This window comes from Protopterus annectens, chromosome 2.part0 (assembly GCF_019279795.1).
Source record: "Protopterus annectens isolate FY-2018-M chromosome 2.part0, PAN1.0, whole genome shotgun sequence".
Classification (NCBI taxonomy): domain Eukaryota; kingdom Metazoa; phylum Chordata; order Ceratodontiformes; family Protopteridae; genus Protopterus; species Protopterus annectens.
The window spans coordinates 1429366397-1429389286 of NC_056728.1; the positions used below are offsets into that span (position 1 = coordinate 1429366397).

The 22890-nt window shown below is 41.0% G+C and overlaps 1 protein-coding gene across 1 annotated transcript in view; it reads right to left on the reverse strand.

The window, feature by feature from the left end:
* The window catches only part of MYOZ2 (myozenin 2), a 470578-nt gene that overhangs the window by 291280 nt on the left and 156408 nt on the right, over positions 1-22890 (reverse strand). The window contains exon 5 of the mRNA XM_044061654.1: positions 17703-17853. Coding sequence (XP_043917589.1) covers positions 17703-17853 — 151 coding nt within the window. The remainder of the gene's footprint in view (positions 1-17702; positions 17854-22890) is intronic.

The window sequence follows — 22890 nt, forward strand, 5'->3', positions numbered from 1 at the left end:
TCCGACATTTCAAATGATTACCAAGCTACACTCATGCTTCCCTTCATCAAGCCTGATAAAGTAAGAAATAAACTGGTTCACAAATCAAAGGACAAAATGTTTTATAAGCAGTGCTCCAAAAAGAAATCACCAAGCTTGAGGGGAAGAGCAATGATGAAATATGAAAAATGTCGACACAAACATCCTTTTGCACTTTACCCATAAAGCAATATGCTGAATATATTTATCAATATCAAAAAACTGCTTAGGCTTAAAGAAGCAAAACACAATGCAATGGTGAGAGAGTAGGATAGTAAGCTCAGAAATTTAAAGTATGTAGTTGAAAGAAAGGTAGTTTTGGAAACTGTAATGAAGTTTTTTGTAAATGTTTGGTGGTCTAAAAATTACTGAGATTGGATGTTGTTTTTTAAACAACTCCCAGCTTGTTGAAGTGCAGTCTCCCATCACGACTTAACTGAGGTTGAATTACATTTAGGTTTAAATCTCAGTATCCCACAATGCAGCATGTCAGCAGTTCACATGTTATACGTCCAGTATGGGGCTGCAGCCCTTGGCTGTGGCTGCTGTAAGTATACACATGAAATTCCTATGGTAGATGAAGGCTGGAAGCATAGCATTTGGCTGTTTTTCACTTGTGACATGCGAGTAACATATGCCCTTTGTTTGGGCCAAATAGTGCAACAGTAACGATTTGTCCACACTTTAGATTTTGAGCTATACATCGGCACTGAATGTCATGACATTTTGAATCCTAAATTTATTTAAAGCAGGACAAAAGTCATGTATTTATTTACATATGTTGACAAGGAATGTTCAGCTTTGTAAACTTGTTTTCATTGGGGTCCTAGGGAGAAAAGCTCAAAGATAAAAGAAACAGTGTATACATATATATATATATATATATATATATATATATATATATATATACATTTTAAAATATAAAAGGTGGATTCAATATAAAGGGAAATAGGACACCTAAACAACTGAAAATATAAAAGGTTGACTAAAATAACAGTGATGAAAGCAATAATGTTTATATACAAAAAAATATATATATACAGTGACAGATATGTATGAAAGCATTAAAAGAAAAAAGGAGGAAAAATTATAGAAAGTTTTCTCATCTGAGGAGCATGACTGCCAAATTAGTGAAAGAAAATAAATCATTTCTTGAAATAAAATGAAGAGGAAAGAACTAAAAAGGAAAGGAGATGAAACAGGATGCCAGGAGAAAGTGATAACAAAAGATAAGAGATGGGAGATGCATGCATACGTTAAAGACAGAAGAGGGAAAGCTAATTAGCAAAACATCCATGGATAGAGATTAGTGTGTCGTATATAAACAGAGGAAAAGCTAACAAACAAAACATCCAGAGTCAGGTAAAACAACACTGGCAAGGGCAGTGATTTACATGATAAGCTTTCACAATGACCCTGAATGATTTTTACAAGACTGAGTCTAAGTCATGGAAGAAAAATGGTACGCAGTTAACTGACTGACACTGAAAATGAGCACCGCCGTGTGTATTATTAGACTTAGCAATGGGAACTAACAGTTTTAAAGGATTCCTTACTTTTTGATGAGTTTTACTCCACTCAAGTTATGTTTGTTAAGGAAGTACATTTAGATGAATTAAGAAGTTTATGGGCAACTTTGAGCTAGAAGAAGTGCTGATGGCTGAATTCTAACTACTTCAGACTGTACAAAGAAAAACAGTGGTGTGTTCAACCTTGCTGACTAGGCACAAACCTAGCAGTCATTACATATGTGTGTGTCTTTTTGCATTAGTTATAAAACTCTCTCTGCCTTTGGAACCTAATTTAACACATGGTGCCATAATAGATCAAGGCTTCTCTCTGCTTAAGGTACTGTGGAAATTGTCAGCTGGGGAGACATAGTTAGATACCCTCTGGTCAGAATGCATGCTGAGCAGCAAGGGGGTGGGAGGCAAGAACAGCCTGACAGACGTTGAAGAATACACAGTCCTTAATATACCCTTAGTAAGAATGAGTGGTGGTAAAGCAGCCTAATGCACTTTTAAAAATGCATAGTGCAAATGCAGAGAAAAGGATAAGGGTAGAAACTTCAAAAGGGACTAAAATATGGCTTTGGTTGGAAGAGACAGAAGATTCTGTTAGCTATTAGTAACCTGTTACTAAGTCTTACCAGAATACCCCAGTTGTTAAGTAGTGAAAGAATTCAGAGAAGAAACTAAAAAGAAAGAAAGAAACTGCAGTTGTGTAAAATTTTACCATAAAGATAGATGCCCTTGCCTTCACCACTGCAATATTCATTACAAATGGGATTCCCTGCCACGAAGCCCACCATCTGGCCAATTTACCAAAGTCTACCATTGCTTTAAGGTACGCTGAACGTCATCTACACACTTCTTGCATTGCATAGGGCATAAAGGTGACGTTCAGGCGTACCATCCTCAGAACTGATTGCCCCAGTAGGAACAGGAGTCCAAGGAAAACCAAGGAGAACCTGCACATCCAGGAAGGAAAAAAGACTAGGGGGATGGGGGGAGGGAGAGAATACTATAGCAGTGAAGGCAAGGACGTCTACTGTTATGGTAAGATTTTACACAATTTTACTATGTCCTTACATTCACCACTGCAGTATTCATTACAAATAGGAGGGTGCCAAAGCTGAAGAAGAAACTTGGGAGGAGGAAGCAGCAGCAGAGCCCTCTAAGAAACCATGAAGAATGGCTTCAGCAAAACCAGCTCTAGCTCTGGAGATATCATCCAACTGGTAATGTTTGGTAAAGGTATGCACAGAAGTCCAGGTAACAGCTTCAAGAATAGAAGTAGTGTCTAAGCCTCTGAAAAAAGCCAAAGAAGCCACAGCTCTAGTAGAATGAGCCTTTAGAAAAGAAGGAAGACTCTCGCCATGAAAAGAGTAACAAAAGGAAACAGCTTTTGAAATCTAAGTGGAAATAGTTTGCTTGGAAACAGCCAAACCTAAAGACCTAGGATGAAATGAAACAAACATCTGGTCAGATTTTCTGATAGCTTTAGTTTTATCCAAATAACATCTGAGCTGTCTATGCACATCTAAGCTATGCATCACCCTCTCAGTGTCAGACTGCGGAGAGGGGAAAAAAGTAGGCAACTTAATAGACTGATTAAATGACAACTCATTAACCATGTTTGGCATGGAAGAAGGATTCGTACACAAGGACACCATGTCCTCATGAAATACCAAAAAAGGTGGAGAGGCCATAAGGGCTTGCAACTCAGACCCTCATCTGGCATAAGTAAGAGCTAACAAAAGAACTGTCTGCCAAGAATAATATTGCAAGAAAGCTGAAACAGCAGGCTCAAAAGGAGCGTGAGTCAATTTTTCCAGAACAAAATTAAGATCCCAGGGAGGAGGAACAGGCTTCCTGGGAGGTATAATATTAAGGATGCCTTTAAGAAATTGCTTAGCCTCAAATCTAGAAGCTAATGCTGGAGTTAAAGGAAAAAAGCAGAAAGAGCTAATAAGTGGGCCTTAATAGAAGAATAGGCCAAACCAGCATAGAGCAACTCACACAAATAAGAGAGAACCAAAGGAACATCCACAGAAAGTGGGTCCAGGTCACGATAAAGACACCAACTAGAAAACCTCTTCCATTTAGATAAGTAGGATTTCCTAGTTGTAAGTTTACTGGCCTCTTGCAGGAACTGCAACACATCCTCAGAAAAAAGGTATCTATGAGGAATCAAAACCCTATCACCCACAGTGTCAGTTGAAGCGTGAACAGGTGGGGATGGATAAGCTACCCCTTGTCTTGTGTGAGGAGATCCACCCTGTGAGGTAACTTATGATGATTGCCCTTGGCTAGATGCAGAAGTAGAGGGAACCAGTGCTGTCAAGGCCAATGGGGAGTCATCAACAAGATTTTGGGAACATCGTGTTGGATCTTGAATAAGACTCTTGGAATGAGAGGAAGGGGAGACAGTGCATAAAGAAACATACCAGAGGACCTGGGACTCTGGCACAAAACAGAGGGAGTGGTCTGTTCAGAGGGGAGTCAAAGAGATCTACTTGAGGAGTACACCACTGGTGAACAGTGTCCAGAAACACATCCCTGTGAAGCATCCATTCATAGGATTGAGTGAAGGACCTGCTCAGATTGTCTACCACAATGTTCTGATCTGAAAGAATGAAGAGTCACTTAATACTTGATAGCCAGATCCCATACCAGAAGTGCCAGCCAGCAAAGATGATAAGACCTTGTACCCTCCTGTTTGCTGACATACCACATAACTGTGGTATTGTCTGTGAATACCTTGAGAGGCCCCAGAGCATACCTCTCATCCCCTTAGAGCACAAAATCTGAACAAAGCCTAAAATGAGAAGACAAATAGGGACAGATTTTAAATATTGCTCTTACAAACTTAGAAAGTTGACAGAATAATAGGTTGAGAGAAGAGAAGATGAAAGGCCTGAAGAGCCAGCATAAAAGCTCTTATCTCTTTGATGTTGATGTGCTCTATCCGCTGATGAGGCGACCATACTCCATGAACCCTCAGGGAGCCAAACGTTGCTCCCCATCCTACATTTGAAACATCTGTGAACAGATCTTGAGAAGGAAAATGAGGTTGAAAAGGGAGCCCTGGATTCAAATACAACTGCTGAATCCACCACAGAAGTTCTTTTGATACATGGGAGAAGAGGAACTGGAAAGTCTAGAGGATGCGCATGCTGAAGCCACATCAACTTCAGAAACCACTGGAACTTCTTCATGTGGAGTTTGTCCAGAGGGAGCATGAGAATAGTGGAAGCAATGAATCCCACAGCTCTCACAAACTCCCTGGCTGTAATGAAGGCCAGGGGAAGAAGAGTATGAAAGAAAGAAATGAGAGTTAACGCCTTTGGAGGAGGCAGGGATGCCAGCATTGGCACTGTTTGAATCATGCAACCCAGAAAAACATGATCCTGAGACGGAGTCAGGGAAGACTTTTTGAAGTTTATTGTGAACCCCAGGCTTTGAAGAAGAGAAATAGTAAAACAAAGATTTTGCAAAAGGACCTCTGGAGAGAATGTCTGAATCAGCAGGTCATCCAAATAAGAAAATATTTGGATCCCTTGAAGCCTGCAAAAAGCAGTCACAGGAGCTAGGCATTTTGGTGAATACCCTTGGGGCAGTAGAAAGGCCAAAGGGCAAAGCACAGAACTGAAAATGCCAGAAAAACAATAGACAAATGCAAAAATCTCCTGAAATGAGGATGGATCGGAATATGAAGATAAGCATCCTTGAGATCCAGAGACACCAGAAAGGCCTGAGGAAGCAAGAGAAGAAAAGGGACTGAAGGGACAACATCCAAAAGGAAGGGACCTTCAGAAAGGTGTTCAGATGAGAGAGGTCTAGAATAGGTCTCCAAGTACCTTCTTTTCTGGGCACTAGAAACATTCTTGAATAAAACTCTTTCCCCCTTTGGGACACAGGCACTTCTTGAATAGTAGCCTGAGACAAGAGGTCTTGAAGAACCTCTGTAAAAAAGGAAGTGGTTCCTATGGAGGCTGATGAATGCCCATAAAAGGAGGGTGGGATACCCAGACCATGAAATATCCCTGCCAAATGATTGACAGAACCAAGAATCGTGGGTGATTCGGAGCCAAACAGGAAGAGAAACAGAAAGGTGAAGAGAAAGAGGAATGTGGCTGAGAACAGGTGGATAGTCAGACAGCACCTGGTTTGTCAGGAAAGGAAGGCTTTAGAATCCCTGCAGTCTAAGTGGCCTTAGCAGGAGGAGTTTGTTTACCACCCTTTTTACATTTAGAAGGAGGGTCAGATTGCCTAAGAACAAAGGCTGGCTTACAAGGGTAGTTTTGCTGAAATTTAGCACAGGAGAAACAAAGACATGTTTAAGCTCCAGTAAAGCCTTCACCTTGTCCTGAAGAAACTTAAATAAACCAGCAGCCGCTATCCCAAACAAAAGTTTATTAGCAAGAGGAGCATCCATCAACTTAGCCTTAATATCATCAGGTAAAGGTTGAAGCCTAAGACAAGAATACCTCCTCATCACTGACCCAAAAGCAGCAACCCTAGAAGAGGCATCTGGTGTACCATAACTACATTTAATAGAAAGACAAACTACTTGAAAGAAAGTCCCAGGCAAGGAAAGAGCAGAAGATTTACTCTCAGAGTCTGGAAGATCAGAAAAAAAGCTGACAAGCTTGAGAAAGAAGAGCCGACACATACCTAGAGATATGGGTCTGATAACTAATAGCCCTAAAAGCTAGGGTAGCCAAAGTATAAACCTTCTTACTGAGCCTATCCATGGTTCTACTCTCATTGTCAGAAGGTGGTAACTTGGATGAAGGAAGCAATTGAGGCAGCTTATCAGAGGCTACAGACACCACAGAGGGGTCAGCAGCAGGACATTGTAAACAAAAAGGTACAATCCTCAGGCACCCTATAAAAACCTATCAGACTTCTTGGGAACAGGGAGCAAAGAATCCAGTGCTTTAAAGGCATTGGAAAAAATGTCCAATAAGGCAGCCAAGACAAGAGGAATAGCGGCAGGATTGGGACATTCCATCTGCAGTAACTCATATTACTTCTTATGGATATCCAAAATCTGGACACAATCCCACTTAAAAAATTCCATCATCCGAGAGATTGTGTCCCCAAAGGAAATTTCCTTAGAAGGATTATCTAGAGTATGAGAGTCCTCCTCCTCAGACCTGTAGTCTAATGGAGAAGGAATCTGGATAGAATAAGCAAGGGATTCATCATCAGAATCTACCTCAGAAGAATTCAGTTCTCTGGGCTTTTAAGGGGAAGAAGAGGAACAAGTAGGAGCAGGAACCAAAACCCCTTGAGGAGGCCTTAACGACAGTAAAGCATTAAATAACCCCTGAGTAAAGGCCTGCCACTCAATTTGTGGATCCCTAAGAGCAGAAGAAACATGATTAGTTTTCTGTTTCTTTTTAAGGGAAGTCCGTCTTAGAAACCTGAGAAGGCCCTGACTCAGGACGGCATTCCACAATTGTAGTAGGAACTTCTTCCCTAAAGAGAAACTGCAGAACCCCTCCAGACACCTCAGAAACAATAAACTGTGGTTCCCTCTGAGCACCCAAAATGGATGCCTGCAAAGCCTTGTCAGATGTGCTGCCCGCCAGATCCTCACCGACCTCCAACCCAGATGTGGTATAGGAATCTGACAATACAACCAGGCGAGTCTCTAGGTTTGTAATATCCTCGAGAGAAACTACCAGTAGAAGCTGGACAGTGGAAGATTCTGGCCTTACCTTATATACCTTCTTCTTCCCTGGCAGCTGAACCTTGGGGAAGAAAGTTCCATCCATAGTATCTTTAGCTAAAGACGCTTGTTCTCAAGATACAATGAAAGTGAAAAAAGCCTACTATGAGGAGTTTTAGGAACAAACAGCTGACAAATTATTTATTTATTTATTTTACATTTGTTGACTGGGATAGTCCAACTGGATACATGGCCATTTTCAGCAGAGGCCCAGGGAGAAAAGCTCCAAAGGTATACATATACAATCATTACAATGTCATGTCAAAACAGGAGTAATCATAACATAATACAAATAGAACACATTTTACAGTCTAATTAAATTTATGGAAATATACTACTTATTCTAGTACATTTAAATTTGTACAGTCTAACAATCTTCTAAATTGGCTTAACAAAGATATTTGAGTAGCACTTACAGACATATGATAGATACACCAGTATGCATAAAGATTTAGTCAGGCTTAGAGGAGGGACATATCCATTGAGACTTGAAATACTCCTTGAGAGCTATTTTGAATTGAGATAGGGTGATATCCAGGGTAATGTTAGCAGGAAGGGAATTCCAAATTTTGCCAGCAGAGTTGGCGAACAGGGAGTCACCAGCTGAGTTGTTGGATTTGATGGTTTGCATTTATAGTTTGTTAGATGACCAGAGTGATCTGGAGTTGGAGTGGGGGTAGATGATGTTTTTCAGGGCAGGTGTATTATCTGGTTGGTTAAGTGCTTTGTGAGCAACAATGAGTTGATTATACTGAATCTGCCTGGGTAGCTCTAGTCATCCAAGATAATTTAGATTTTTACAATGATGGGTTCTATAGGGTAGACCAGTTGCAAATCTAGCTATGTTATTATAGCAGCTTGAGAGTTTAGTATGATCAGATTTATTTAGGTTGGCCAGTAAAGGGGAAGCATAGTAGAGCATAGAGAGTAGATGGAAGCAGGCAATGGAGGTCTTAGCATATGGGGTAAGGAATGGCTTTATCCTATAAAGTGAGCCCAGTTTTCTGTTAATGGTTTTGATTGTTTTGTTGATGTGCACATCAAACTTAAGATTGTTGACTATAATAACTCCTAGTAGTTTTGTATGGGCATCTGGAGAGATAAGGGTACTGTTATTAGCCTTAATGGAGAGAGATAATGCCATGGATCTTTGAGTGGGGGTGAAAAGTAGGAGCTTTGTTTTATTAAGGTTGAGAATCAGATAGCGAGTGGCAAGCCAGTTCTCTACTAGGTTGAAAGTACTTGATAGCAGTTCTGTTTGCGAGGTGGCAGTGCAGATCAATGTTCAGTTGTCTGCATATTGAATGCAGTTGGCTTTAGGAATTACAGTGTGGAGGTCAGTGATAAAAATGGAAAACAGAAGTGGTCCCAAGATAGATCCCTGTGGGACACCTAGAGTGTTGGGTAGGAGGTTTGAGAGTTTGTTTTGCCATAAGACAGATTGTTGACTATGGTGCAGGTAGGATTCAAACCACTGGAGAGAGTGATTACCTAGGGACATTGTTGCCAGGGTGTTGATGAGAAGATGGTGGTTAATCATGTCAAAAGCCTTTGACAGGTCCAAGAAAAGGGCTGAAGATAGCTTGTTGTTGTTCCTGTTATAGTTTATTGCATTAGAGAAGGTGAGGAGAGCTGTGGTGGTACTATGATATGGTCTGAAGCCATGTTGGGAGTTAGCCAGTAGGTTGTTTTGGGTTAGAAAGTTCTGGAGTTGTTTATGGACCCATTTTACAATTATTTTTGCCACAACAAGATGCACACTCGTGAGCAGCACCTATGCAAATAAGACACTTATTGTTGCGGTCCTTATGGGGAATCAGTCTCCCACACTGGCATTTACCCTTCCTGGATGACATTAACCACCCAAACAGCAGAAAACATCTGAAAAAGAATGAAAAAACCCAACTGGGTACTTATCTACAAGGGTGAGGACTTCAACAAACAGGAGTGATCAACAGCAAATAGAAAAATGGCAAAAAAATGGATGGAGGTTAAATGGACCGATGGTTAAAAACAGCATTCGAACTGGCAGCAAAGAAGTTCTGAGGGTGATACACCTGAACGTCATCTTTATGCCCTATGCTACACAAGGACTGTGTAGGTGACGTTCAACATAGATTAAAGCAATGGTAGACTTTGGTAAACTAACCGAATGGTGGGCTTCAGCAGGGAATCTCATTTGTAATGAATACTGCAGTGGTGAATGTAAGGACATCCATAGTGATAAACTCAATGAGAAATGAAAGGTAACATGAACAGAGTTCTAGGGGTTTCTCTCTAAGGTGACATAGAAGGCTAATGGGAAACAGACTGTCAGCAATAGATACTTAAAGAGACAGAAATTACTGAGGTAAATGTAGATGAATTGTCAAAATCAACAGCAGATGAAAGTCACTGGCAACAGCTGCCTTTTATAGTGGAAGGAAGGAAACAGAGCAGAAGAAAACACCTGTGCTTGTATTCATAGGTACCCTGATAAAAGTGCTCCTAACACAGTAGATTTGAGATAAGGACAACATTTTTAAGAAAGCATTAGGAAGGGCTGGAAAAATATAGTCTGAGTAGAGAGAGAAACAGATGAGAAGATTGGTCCTATCCCATACTCATATTTTAGTTGAAGAATGATTTATTCTATAGGTTTATCAAAGACAACAAAGAAATGTTAAAAAGAACTGTTAGTTCCAAAATCTTTTGGAACACCTATGATAAAACTGGCATACAGCATAACTGGGGAAGGAACATAGGGATGGACAAAATTATATTAGAATCTTTAGTTAGATTTCATTGGCCTAGTGTAATAAAAGACATTAAAAACTTTTGTGCTGCTTGCCCAAAATATCAGGAGATGGTTTCTCAGCCTGGGTTTAGAAGTCTGTTGACACTTATGCATATTATTAAAATTCTATTTGAGAGGATAGCCACGGATTCTGTAGATTCCTTAGTAAAGTCTAGCGATATCTACCAATACATTTGGTGATTATTGACTATGCCACTAAATTCCCAAAATTAGTACCACTGCAAAAGGTCACTGCTAAATCAGTAGCCAAAAAAGTAATGCTCTCTTTTACTTCAGAGAAGAGATTTTTAAAGAAATATTCATGGACCTTGGGACCTAATTCATGTCAAGAGTAATGCATCAATGTTATCAATGTTCTAAAATAAAACAGTTAAGAAGTTCAGTGTAGCACTATCAAATTAGTAGGTTAGTCCAGTGCTTTAATGAAACTCTACAGTCTACATTGGAAAAGATCAAAGTTCTTGCTGCTATCCAAGAAGGGCTCCAACCATCGGGATTTACCCCCAAATATTTATGTTATTATATGGTGGACATCCCCAAGACTAGTGAATATCACAAAAAAAAAAAACCTGGGAGGAGGAGAAAACCCTATTTCAAAGTGTAATAACACTCTTTACAAATCTGCAACATAGGTTAAAAATCATTATACCAGTAGTTAAGAAACATATGCAAAGGACTTGAAAGATGCAACAGAGGGTGTATAATAAAAATATCAGACTTATAGAGTTTAAAATGAGGAACAAGATAACAGCATTTATTCCGTATGTGGAAAATAAATTATCAGTGAGATGGCAAGGTGCCTTTCAGATAGTTCAGAAAATGAATGAAGTGAACTAAAAAATAATTCAAACATGAAAGAAAAGGCCAGAGCAGATATATCATATGATCACGTTAACACCATAAAGAGAAGTTGAAACTTCTATAGTCAGCCTGGACACTGGCACAGGTAATAGGTTCATAGGTTCATAGGTTGGTACTAGGCTATCGGCTCTAAGGCCTATGCAAGCCTAGCCATAACAATTCCCTGGATATTTCATCCCACAATATTTACTTCTCTGGGCCCCTGTCTAGCAGGGCGACTGACATGATCCCTGGGGTGAATTTCCTATCTCCCATCTAATCATCAAGGTTCCTTTTGAAGAGGGCCAATGAGGCACTCTACTTGACATGTATGGGCAGTCTATTCCAGAGTATGGGGAATCTCTGGGTCAGGAACCTATCCCTCCAGCATGTTTTGTTCATTGTGATGATAAGGTTTAGATCCCCGGGGTGTGTAGCTCTGAGGGATTGGGATTTCTTTAAGTGGAGCATGTCCAACAGCTCAGGGTTTGACATGGCCTTGTATGTTAAGCAGAGATCGCCTCTGAGTAGACGATATGCCACAGAGTATAGCTGGAGTTTTTTTAGACGGTCAGCATATGGCATCTGCTTTAGGCCTGTAATTCTTTTAGTGAGGTATTTCTGTGGCCTTTCTAGCTGTTGCAGATGTCTTGTGAGGTACATACCAAACAGGGCATTATACTCTATAATGGGTCTAATGAGGGATGAGTACAGTGGGACAATGACCTCTTTTTTTCTGGATGAAAAGCCCTTAGTGATGAGATGTGCCACATAGAAGGATTTCCTGACTGTTGTGGCAATGTGGTTATCGAAAGTGAGACCACTGTCCACCTGTGTCCCTAAGTCTCTCATCACACTTTCAGTGTTTAGTGTCCTGCCACCTATGTGGTAATTCAAGGGTACATGTTTTTTTCCAAAGGAGTTAACTATACATTTCTTGGCATTAATCTTGAGCCCATGGCTCTGGCATCAGGCATCTGTTTCTGTAAGGCCCTTTTGTAGAATATTCACATAATTTGGGGATTTAATAATGGCTCCCAGTTTGCAGTCATCTGCAAACTTTGTTAGCCAGAGTCCCTTAGTGTTGGTCTGTACTTCAGAGAAGTAGATGCCAAACAAGAGTGGTCCCAGGACTGAACCCTGAGATACTCAGCATGTCACTTGTCTGGAGCTGGGTTTGGAGTCGGCTACTTTTACAGTCTGGGTTCTGTCAGTAAGCCAGTTGGCAACCCATCGAGTGACGTAGGGATTTATGCCCAGCTTAGTAAGTTTATCTATGATTCCAGAGTGGGGGCTAGTGTTGAAGGCCTTGGCAAGGTCCATATAGGCTGTGTGGACCGCCTTACCCTCGGCCACAGCTCTGGAGACTGATTCAAAGAAGTCAATCAGATTCAGGAGACAAGATCGTCCCTTCACAAACCCAAACTGGGTGGGGTCCAGTGTTTGGAGGTTGCCAATGTCTTTGTTTATAAGTTCCATGATAAGGCGTTCCACGCCCTTGCAGATCAGGCTTGTCAGACTGATGGGACGGTAGTTCCTGGGATCCAAGGTGGATCCTCCCTTGTGGAGTGGGATAACTGTAGTTGTGTGCCACTCAGTGGGCACAAAGCCTGAGGTGAGGCTATGATTAAACATGACACTTCGGTGAGGTGCCAGTTCATTTTGTAGTTCATGTAGTACACAGCCTGGGATGTCATCTGGTCCCATGGATGCTGTATTCTTAGCTTTGGAGAGTGCGGTTTCTACCTGTGTGGACGTGATTATCTGAATTTGGCAATCTTTTGATATTGAGATGGGCCCTTTGGGGGTGAGGGGGGGGTGAAGTTGGCACTAAATCGATCTGCCAGGATATTGGCAATATCCTTGGGATCAGTATATTTAATGCCATTCTGTTGTAGCTCAGAGCAGATCTGAGCATTGCCATTTAGATTCTTGACATAACTATAGAATGCCTTGTGGTTGTCTTTGGAATCTTTGGCAATTTTATTTTTGTAACTAGCTTTTGAGGATTTTATGAGGGATCTCAGCTTCTTACTGAGGGAGTTTTTTGCATCCTGGGATTTTCCTCTTTTCTGCAGCAGTTTCTTCCTTCTGTTGTATAGTTTGTTTATAGCAGGGGACCACCAGATTGGCTTTCTTTTTTTGGAGAAGAGCATCTTGGTTCTATTTGGGATGGCACGATTCATGCATGAGTGGATGTGCTCGTACAGTGCCTTAGTGTAGGATTCTGCAGTCGAACTTCCAGATCCCATCTGCATGGGTGTTGTGAAGTTTGTCACTTCTGACTTCAGTAGCATGAAGTTGGCTTTGGAGAAGTTTTTAAAGGAGGTTTCCTTACTGGGGGGTGGGGGTGGGATGTGGATGTCAAGGGTGATTTGCTTATGGTCAGATCTGACCAATGAGAGGGTGACCACTGGTGTGGAGCTTCTATCTCCCATGTTGGTAATGACCAGGTCTAGGGTATTGGAGCCCCTGGTGGGACAATGGATTAGTTGATCCAGGGCATTGGAATTTATGAATTCCAATAACCACTGGGAAAAGGAGTTGGTACCCGAGTAGTTTTCCCAATTAATGTCAGGGTTGTTTAAATCACCCAGTATTAGGGTGTTTGGTTGTATCTTAATATTTTCCAGTATGTTTAGAAAGGTGTAGTGAGAATCTTGGGGCATGGTGGGGGATCTCTAGCAAGTTACAATTTGGATTGCTGTCTTACCTAGTGTTAGTTGCACCTGGAGAATTTCATATGCATTGTGTTGGGCAACTAGCCTGGAGGTGTGAATATCCTTGGTGAATATGGACACTCCTCCACCTTTAGTGTTTCAGTCTTGGTTTTGTGGCCGAAAAGTGTGGTAAGAATTGTAGCCTGGTATTGCAGGGGTGCTCTCTGGAGCCTTGAACCAGGTCTCAGTAAAGAAAGCCACAAAATGAAAGTTTTTAAACAGATAAAGTTTTGTAAAGATACTGAATGTTTTTAACTGCAAACAAATCAGTTACCCGTGCAGATTACTTAATATCAATAAAATACACTCAAAAACTAAGCAGCAGGCAATAAAAGTGCTATATATAAATTGCTAGAAACAATAATCAGTATAAATAATCGAAAAAACAGGATACTTATATATCTCAGCTGAGTTGTAGTCAACACTTCTCATCCACTCTGCTCAGTGTGTATAGACAGAAACCCTCATGTCTCAGGGAATTCTGTCCCTGCTTTTCAGATGGACGAAACATTGTCTAAAGCCCAGAAACAAGTAGTGAAGTTCTTAATTACTTTTTCTAATTCACCTGGTGCAATCCAGTGCTATTGCAAAGCTGTGTCAGAGAAGAAGGTAAATCTAAAACTTTACAGAATACCAGAATCCCAATGAAAAATAAGTAAAATGAGAAAAACCCTTAAGCTAGGCAGTGGATGTGCAGATTTTTTATTTCATGCTTTTGGTTTGTTCCTCATAAAATGTGTGGCTTTCTGGCAAATTACTGAGGGTCGAAGTCACTAAATAGTTACAAACATTTGAGTTTCAGACTTCATATCCTTCAGAAAAAGCATGACAATACAAATCCTGTTAGCAACTGTCTAAGTTTACATGTCCCTATTTCTAGGCTTTTGCCCCCCCCCCCCCACATTATTTTAAGCATTGTCCAGATTTCTTGTGCTAAGAAGTTGAGAAGTAGGGCACACACATGTATACAGATTAAATGACACCCCAACTCCCACATCTTCACTGAACTTAACCTGTTTTTAATTTCTCCAAGTCTTTTGGGTTTCCAATACCATGACGGGAATGGACTCCACTCCTAAATCAAAGTACGATTAAAGTTCATAACATTAGTATTGTTTCACTCTGATGTTAGACAAAAGTGCTCTTTGCAGCACACACAATGTGCCCAGTAATGGCTCCTTCTGCAATTCGTACGGTGTTACATGAATTGGTAACATATCTAAATACGATTGTAAATTATTTTTTTATAAGACCAGTTGGTCCTACTACTACTGGAACTGTCTGGGTATCTTTCTTCCACATGGCTCTCGTTTCTGCCTGCAGATCAAGGTATTTTATGACTTTGTGTCTCTCTGTACGCAAGACACTGTAGTCACTGGGTGTGGTGATTTCAATAATCAATGCTACTTTTGTCTTCTTTTCTTGGACCACTATATCCGGTTTTCTAGCATCTATCTTTTGAACTGTTGGTATTGGGTGATCCCATGTGATATAAACCATAATTTTCTATGATTCTTTGTGGCTCATGTTTCCAGTGTTTTTCAGCCATTTCGATACCATAATGTTTGCACAATCTCCAGTGTAACAGTCTCGCCACATTATTATGCCTTTCAGTATACAGTCCCTCTGCCATTAATGCTTCACAACCAGCAACAAGGTGTGTGACTGTTTCCAATTCGGTTTTGCAAAACCTACATATATCTGTTTCTCCCACATGTTCAATGGACTTTGTAAACCAGCATGTACGTAACCCACTGTCTTAGGCTGCCAATATTAACCTTTCATTTCTTGATGTGAATTCAACTCTACTTAACCATTCCTGTGTTCGTTCTTGATCAACATGAGGCTCTTCCAGAAGTTTTCTATACTTGCAACTATATTTATGTTTTTTCCACATTTCTTGCCTTCTCATCTGGCCCTTCACCTTATATTCTTTCTTTTGTTTTTTAACACATTCAGTTGCTGCCTGGTTTTTATCCACTTCTGGTTTGATTTGCATTCCTGCTTGACATCGATATGCTTCTGCTAAATTAAGCAGAGATGTCATCTTAGATTTATTGTCCTCATGTTTCAAAAGTTTTACTACATTTGGATCTTGTGAGGTCAATAAATATGTGTGTGAAGTCCCATGACTGCAGATCTATACATGTAATCAATTTCAAGGAAGCCCATACCTCCTTCAGAATGGGGAATATATAATCTTGGTATACATTGATTTTTATAAATCATTTGGTGAGCATGAAGCATCATTCTTGTTTTAATATCCAGTCTATCCAACACTTTTTGGAGCCAATCAATTACTCCAAAACTATAAGTTAGAACAGGAAGAGCAAATTGATTTATGGCTTGGATCTTGTTCCTAGATGTCAATGCTGTTTTCAGGATCAATTTAAGTCTTCTAAAGTATACCTGCACTGCGAGTATTCCCATGATAGTGAATGGGTGACCTCTGTGTTTTGATGGTAGTCACTTTTCTTTCTAGAGAAAAGCAAACTGATAGCCATGGACATGGGGATGCACTACTAATTAGTATTAGCATGTGACTTTGTATATGAGACTGCAGTCCATGCTGAGACCATGTGAGAAGAGTGGTCTATGAACAGGAGAGGCTTAGCATGAGTGGCAGCTTTCTGTTTTAAGGCTTCCACATTGCACTGAGCCTTAGCATTAGCACCTACAAGTGAACGTCCATCTATAGCTTTTTAATTATATTGTATTATATGGCATATTGATGATCAGTTGTTAAAATATTCTTTTCTACTAGCTGCTCTTTATTTAGGGTTGTGGTACTCATTCTGTTTTCTTTTTCATATAAGTGGATGCTATTGTTTGCATTTCAGTAACAGTGTTTTTCAGAGAGATAGGACAGATTCAATGATTTTATGCCCTCCTAAACCAAAATAAGTTGATACCGTTGTGTGCTACGGTGGCGGTCTTGTGTGTTTTGGTTTATTTTATAACCCAGCTGTTGAGTACATCACTTGTATGTGACATTTCTTGAAAAAATGTAAGGTAACAAGCTGCAAGTAAACTATGTCTGTACTTTAGGGGTTGGATACTCACAAATTCCACTTTCATATTGTGCAGTTACAAGCAACACTGAAACCAGTCTTGGGGTCATGGCCCATTAGCAAATAGTGAAAAAGTATATTGTTTTTTCTGTCATTCTGCAGTTGCAAGGAGCATCAGGGAGTTGTTGTTGGTTTTCAGCTTTTTGCCGGTAAGGGGTCACCACAGCAGAACTCCGGTCCGCTAATGATTGGCAGTAGATTTTTAAAAAATGCCGAGGTGCCAGCTCGACACCCAACCTTCAATGAAGGCATGCCAATTTCTGCATGCATGTCTTTCAAATGCTACTGAACCATGGGGAGGACATGCAGACTCCACACAGAAGGCACTCCCAAGCCAAGCCGAGAATCGAACGGGAGAACCTCTTGCTGTGAGGTAACAATGTTACTGCTGTACCACCACGGAATTAAGGAGCACCAGGGAGTATCTAAAATTAAGTTAGCAAGTTAAATATCTTGAGGGTGAGTGGAGTAAATATAAAGACAAGAAGAAGCCATGGCAGAAATAAAACCTCATAGGTATCTGCCTTTTATCTTTATTGACGGGATGGTGCAGTCTTAGCTTTTCTCCTTTGAACATATGACTAAGTGGGTGGGCCTTGAGCAGTAAACCCCAAAACATGTAATGCAGAGGGTGGTCTTGAGCTTTGACTAGAGATATGTTACCAAGCAGGTGGGTCTGTGGTGCTACTGGAAACCTAGGCAGGGCATTTTACTGATGTTGTAATTCATGTCAATAAACACATCTTCTTTAGTGCAGTCTGACTTCATACTGGCAGTCTTGATTTTACTGCTCATAATGATCAAAAGTATTTTTCAGACTCATGGAATATACCATATGTTTGTATAAGGGAAGGAAAGCAGGAGATGAAAAAAAATGAGAGAAGGTAAGACAACCAGAAATCTAAGGAGACGAGAGACAGATACACAGGTAGACAGAAAACAAGGATAGTGCATCATTCTGCTTGCTGACTCTAGATAACAAAAGGTAAATCACCCAAATTACTGGTCCCTTACCTGGAGCAATGCTTTCTGGATTTGGAGGGCTACGTGGGTCTGGAGTGTTAGGAGGGGTCTTAGGTGGATGTTCTTGTCCAGCATCTAGGCTGTTACTGGTCACACCCTTGCTGTCATCTGCCACTGCATTGTACTGTAATGAGGTATAGTTCTGTGAAAAGAATTGGACAGTGTTAGACCATAAATGTTATGCTATATAAATGTAACTTACTACACCTTGCTTTTACTAGCTAAATGGCAAGCTTGAATGCTAAAGCAGGTTACTACTGAAAACTGGAAAATGTTGCTTTTATATTTTTTTAAAGGCAGAACCTATATAAAGAGAAATGCAGTGATACACCTCAAAATGTATCTTTAGAGTTTCACTGCTGAGGAGGATAGAGGTATTTCAATTAGACAGGGCATTTCTGGAAATCTCTAACTAATTATATATATGTAACTGTAACCGTAAACCTAATAAGTACATAGGTTCTTACTAAACTTACGGGCAAAAGGTATCATTGAGAAAATCACCCACATGATCCATAGGTTCATAGGTTCATAGGATGGGAGATGAAAAGTGTTCTCATTTAAGAAAACTTAGCAATTACAGTCCTCAAAGTATGCATATTATGGCAACCAGTAAAAATGATACCATAATACTAGTCATATTACTCGTATCCTACAAGTAAACATCACAAGGTAAATATTTTGAGACTGACTCTATTTACAGTAGAAAATATCAGCATGGGGTTATGGCAGTGAAAATCCTGAAGGTAAGTAAGCTGTAAACTTTAGACATAGTGACTTATTTTATTGTTTTGCATTTCACTTTACTGTTCAGAGTGCTACCACTTTATTTATTTTTATTTGTTGGTTTTACCTTTAAATCATTCTAAAGGTCCCTAATACTTGAAATTGCCTTGCCAAGGTAGTTTAAGTTTTGTTGTAGCATTACACTTGCAAGCAGTCTTTCATGGTGTTATTACATAAAGAGACTAGCAGTGCCTTGTATAGACTCAGATACCCAGAAAGTAAATTGTATCTCTAAAACTTCCCTTAGAACTGAAACCTGTAACTTACTGTGGCTATAACAAGGCCATTGCATGGAGACAAGCTTAGAGCAGCTGGTCTGAACATTAAACAGCACTACTATCAAATTTTAGCACAATCTAATCTAGTCTGGTGCCAAACCCAAAAGACCACCCAAGGAGACATCTTTATAACCTGGTCCACGACATACAGTAGACACTCAAATACAGGTCTGGTCAACACGAATATGCAATTTCTAAATGTCTCTGTCACTAGCTTGGTAGATACAGGCATCTTGACACAATGCATCAATTGTCTCATGTTCACAGGCAACCATTATGCCTTAGAAAAACAAGCACAGTATGTAAGAGAGGCACATACAGAATTTATCTGGAGGTAAAAATCTCACTTACGAACAAGGTTGACAAGAACACACATGCTACATCCACCACACATAGTGTCCATCATACACATAGACCAACTTATGCTGAGGCAGTAAAAAGCAATCTTCCCAAATGTCAAGGTCCTCCTAAGCCTATAAATGGTAAAGCCTATCCTCACCAATCTCTAAAGCACTCACCAAAAGCAACACCAAACACCACATATATACTTATACTCAGTGGATCCACAACAGCAAAGCCCATGAGGCAAGCCAACATATTACCCAGGACTCTTGTCATAGGGGACTCCATTGTGAAACATACAGATGACCCAGTCACCAGACTAAACAAGGAGAAAATAGCATTTAGTTGCTTATCTGGAGACAGGATTCACCAAGTTACACACACACTCAAGTCTCTACTCCACAGGTTACAGTATGATTCTATTATAGTTCATGTTGGAACTTACAACCTGAGATGCACTTCCCTGGATGATATGAAGAAAGACATTGTTGATCTCTCTGAATATATGCCTCAGGCAGGTATGTGCCTTGCATTGTGCAGCATTCTACCTTCACCAAGAATGATTCGACAGTATGAGCAAAATATGATTGACTTCAATACTTGGTTTAGTTTATAGAGTCTTTCCAGGGGATTCAATAGTCAGAATGGGAGAACATGGTTAACAGACCACATGCTTTGCAAAGGATGGGCTGCACCTATCTCCCTTAGGCTTCCAAATATTGGCTTAAATTTTATTCACCTCAATAGAGTCTTTTAGGCAATTACGACCAGCAGAGCATAGACCTTTTATTACATAGCCCATTTCTGGCAGGAATAGACTGAACAAGTGTTGTAGTCAAGGCCTCACCTGGTCCAGAGGGCATGCAATACATTAACAGGAAGGTCTTCCACTCCATGAGCTGAAAAGTGGTTTGTAATGCCCAGGGAAGTATTTATAATATCGATGTGCACCACCTGGGCAGTTTGCACATTTGTCACACATACTTGCTCTACCTAAGGTTCCTGTGAAGGAATATTCTATGGGGTTACTTGGTTGGTACGTATTCACACATGCTAGATATTCAGGCTTATTCACACAGGTACCATGCAAGCAGGAACCAGGCTGCTTGTTGTATACCGTGGGTAATGCTGGATGTGCCCTATGGCCCTGATTGATAATCATGATACACAATCCCATGACCATGCAGGAAATGGCCTGTAGCACAACCTATGTGGGAGCACAAGACGTAGTGGAGTGTGTATATTTGGACTACTGAAGGAATTCTTTGAACATCTGGACACCTCAAGCAAAGCACTACATTATAACCTAGACATCTGCAGCAAAATATTTTGTGTGTGCCATGCTCCACAACATGGCATTGTGAAAACAAATGGAGCAAGAGGTGAGCATCACAGTAAGGCCTTCCATGTCAGTTATAATAGCAGCAGAAGGGCAGAGTGAAGAGTCTGTGGAGGAGCATGCAGCTACAGTACTACAGCTGAGGCAGTGGCAGGCACAATACACTGCAACACTGACAAAGAGGTGGAATCTTGTCTACAACTACAGGTCATGACACAGACATTAGAAAATAACATAATGCATGTAACATCAGAACTAGGCAGGTAAATACATGGAGTGGTCATACTGTGCATCAGAACTCACTATGCCTACATAGGTTAGATGGTGTGCAGGGCTCAGCCATCATTACTTGCAAAGGTGGAGGTTCACAGTGACGATAGACTGCAACACTATAACATGGAGTAGGGTCATGGGAGGAGAATATGGTTGCCACAAAATGTGCAGGGTTGTGGGGATTCAGGAATTACATCTTCCAGTGACAGGTTCATGCTGCCACTATGTGACTTTTGACAGTCTGCACAATTTTGCCTGGCAGTGATGGAGCTTGATGCACTCAGTGGCATGGAGTGGTATAAGTACAATAAAGTGCACAAGCACCATGATAGGGGAAATCACGTGTGTGTGCTTAATTTTTTTTTCATTCAACAGCTTAATATGGCAACATGTGTGTGCATAATGAGCAGCATGATACATGACCTGGATGACATTCCTGACCAGGTTAGCAGGCCATGTGCCCAGAGGTGACAAAAGGTGAGAATCACGGGACTGTGCATGCACATCCTGATGAGGCTTTCCATGCACATCCTGATGAGGCTTTCCATGCAGATCCTGATGAGGCTTTCCATGCACATCGTGATGAGGCTTCTCAGCCTGGTGAGCTGGAAGAGCGGAGCTGCCCATAATCTGTTCGACACCCAAGGCAGAGGTGGAAGGCCATATCTCCACAGGAGAAACTGATGCAGTCTCACCACTGTCCAGTCTGATGTGGGTGGCCTGTGCTTGAACACCTCACATCCAGACCTTTCATGGACACAGACTGCTTACCCTGCAGAGACAGACCAGGTGGTGGCTGCAATGTATCTCATGGAAGCACCTGTGGAGGAAACATTTACCACCACTGACCACAGCAGCACTGTATTGTATCTGTCCATATTCTTCATGCCACAGTGCAGGGGTGCATATCTTTCCACAACCCAGAGAACTCAATCACAGTTTCCATAATATTATGGGTAGTAGCTATCTGTGACCCAATCACTGTCCTGCATATCCACCTATTAATTCTGAGGTTTACATCTATATCATTTACAATCCTTGAATCAAGGCAGTGCAACATCTCCCTGCATCTATCCCAGTAGTGGGCACGCACATTTTATATGTGTTGTGCATGCCACATGCTGAGTGGGCAAGGGACAGAGCTTGAGCCTGTGAGGCATAACATATTTATAATTCACTGGTGAGGCCCTGTGCTCTGCCTGTACCTTAACAGGGGTCTCTGTATTAGTAGATGTGGTTGACTCAGCCCCTGTAGTGTTGTAGGCAGAATCACTCTGTCATTCAACTGTGGTACTTGCATGGTCCCATCACTGTCAGCCATGAATGCCCTTCTGATATCAGCCCTATGCTGCCCTCTTGTGCTAGAGCCTCCATCAGTGGAACCTGTCAAAGCATGAACACATGGAACACCACTGTCAGCTTGCACACATATGCTTCGATAGTCCCCTGTGGCATGCATACTGACACATATGAATAGACTCCTATAGCATAGATTGACATACATACTTTGTTATGTAGGTTGCTGCAGACCAGAGATATACAGGTAGGCCTTGGTCAGGCCTTCACTTTTAATATGTAATAGATCATATCACCCCACTGACACATGGGTGCTTGGTGCAAGCCCAGTTCCTACATCCAATCCACCTCCAGGTATGAGAGGGATGGTGTCCTCGGCATGCAAGCAACTCTCCAGAATCTCCTTGGCATCAGATACCTGCTTCTGAGTTGGTGATCATCCCTCTGTGGTAAACATGTTATGTGCATTTTTCTTTTGCATGGAGTATCATGTCAGTGCCCCTTGTTGCAGCTGTTGCAGAGACCTACTATGGCTACCTAGAGCAGTCACATCCTGCACAAGTCCCTGCCAAATCTGTCCCCAGTAATGCTTGTCTAAAGCACGATTGTTCAGGAGGCACATGTCATATCTCTGAATGGCCTGCAGCAGCACTTCATTCTCCAGGCTAGTGAACTTTTCAAGATGTCGCCTCCCTCAGTTATCCATGCCACTACCTGTATGCCTCAGGGGAAAACATATCAGTCAGTGGGAGTTTGTCCTACACTGTAATATGAACATGAACAAGAGTATGTCAAGGGTTGCCCCACCTTTATGCACCTGGTTATCAGCTACATTTTATTTATTTATTTAACATTTGTTTACCGG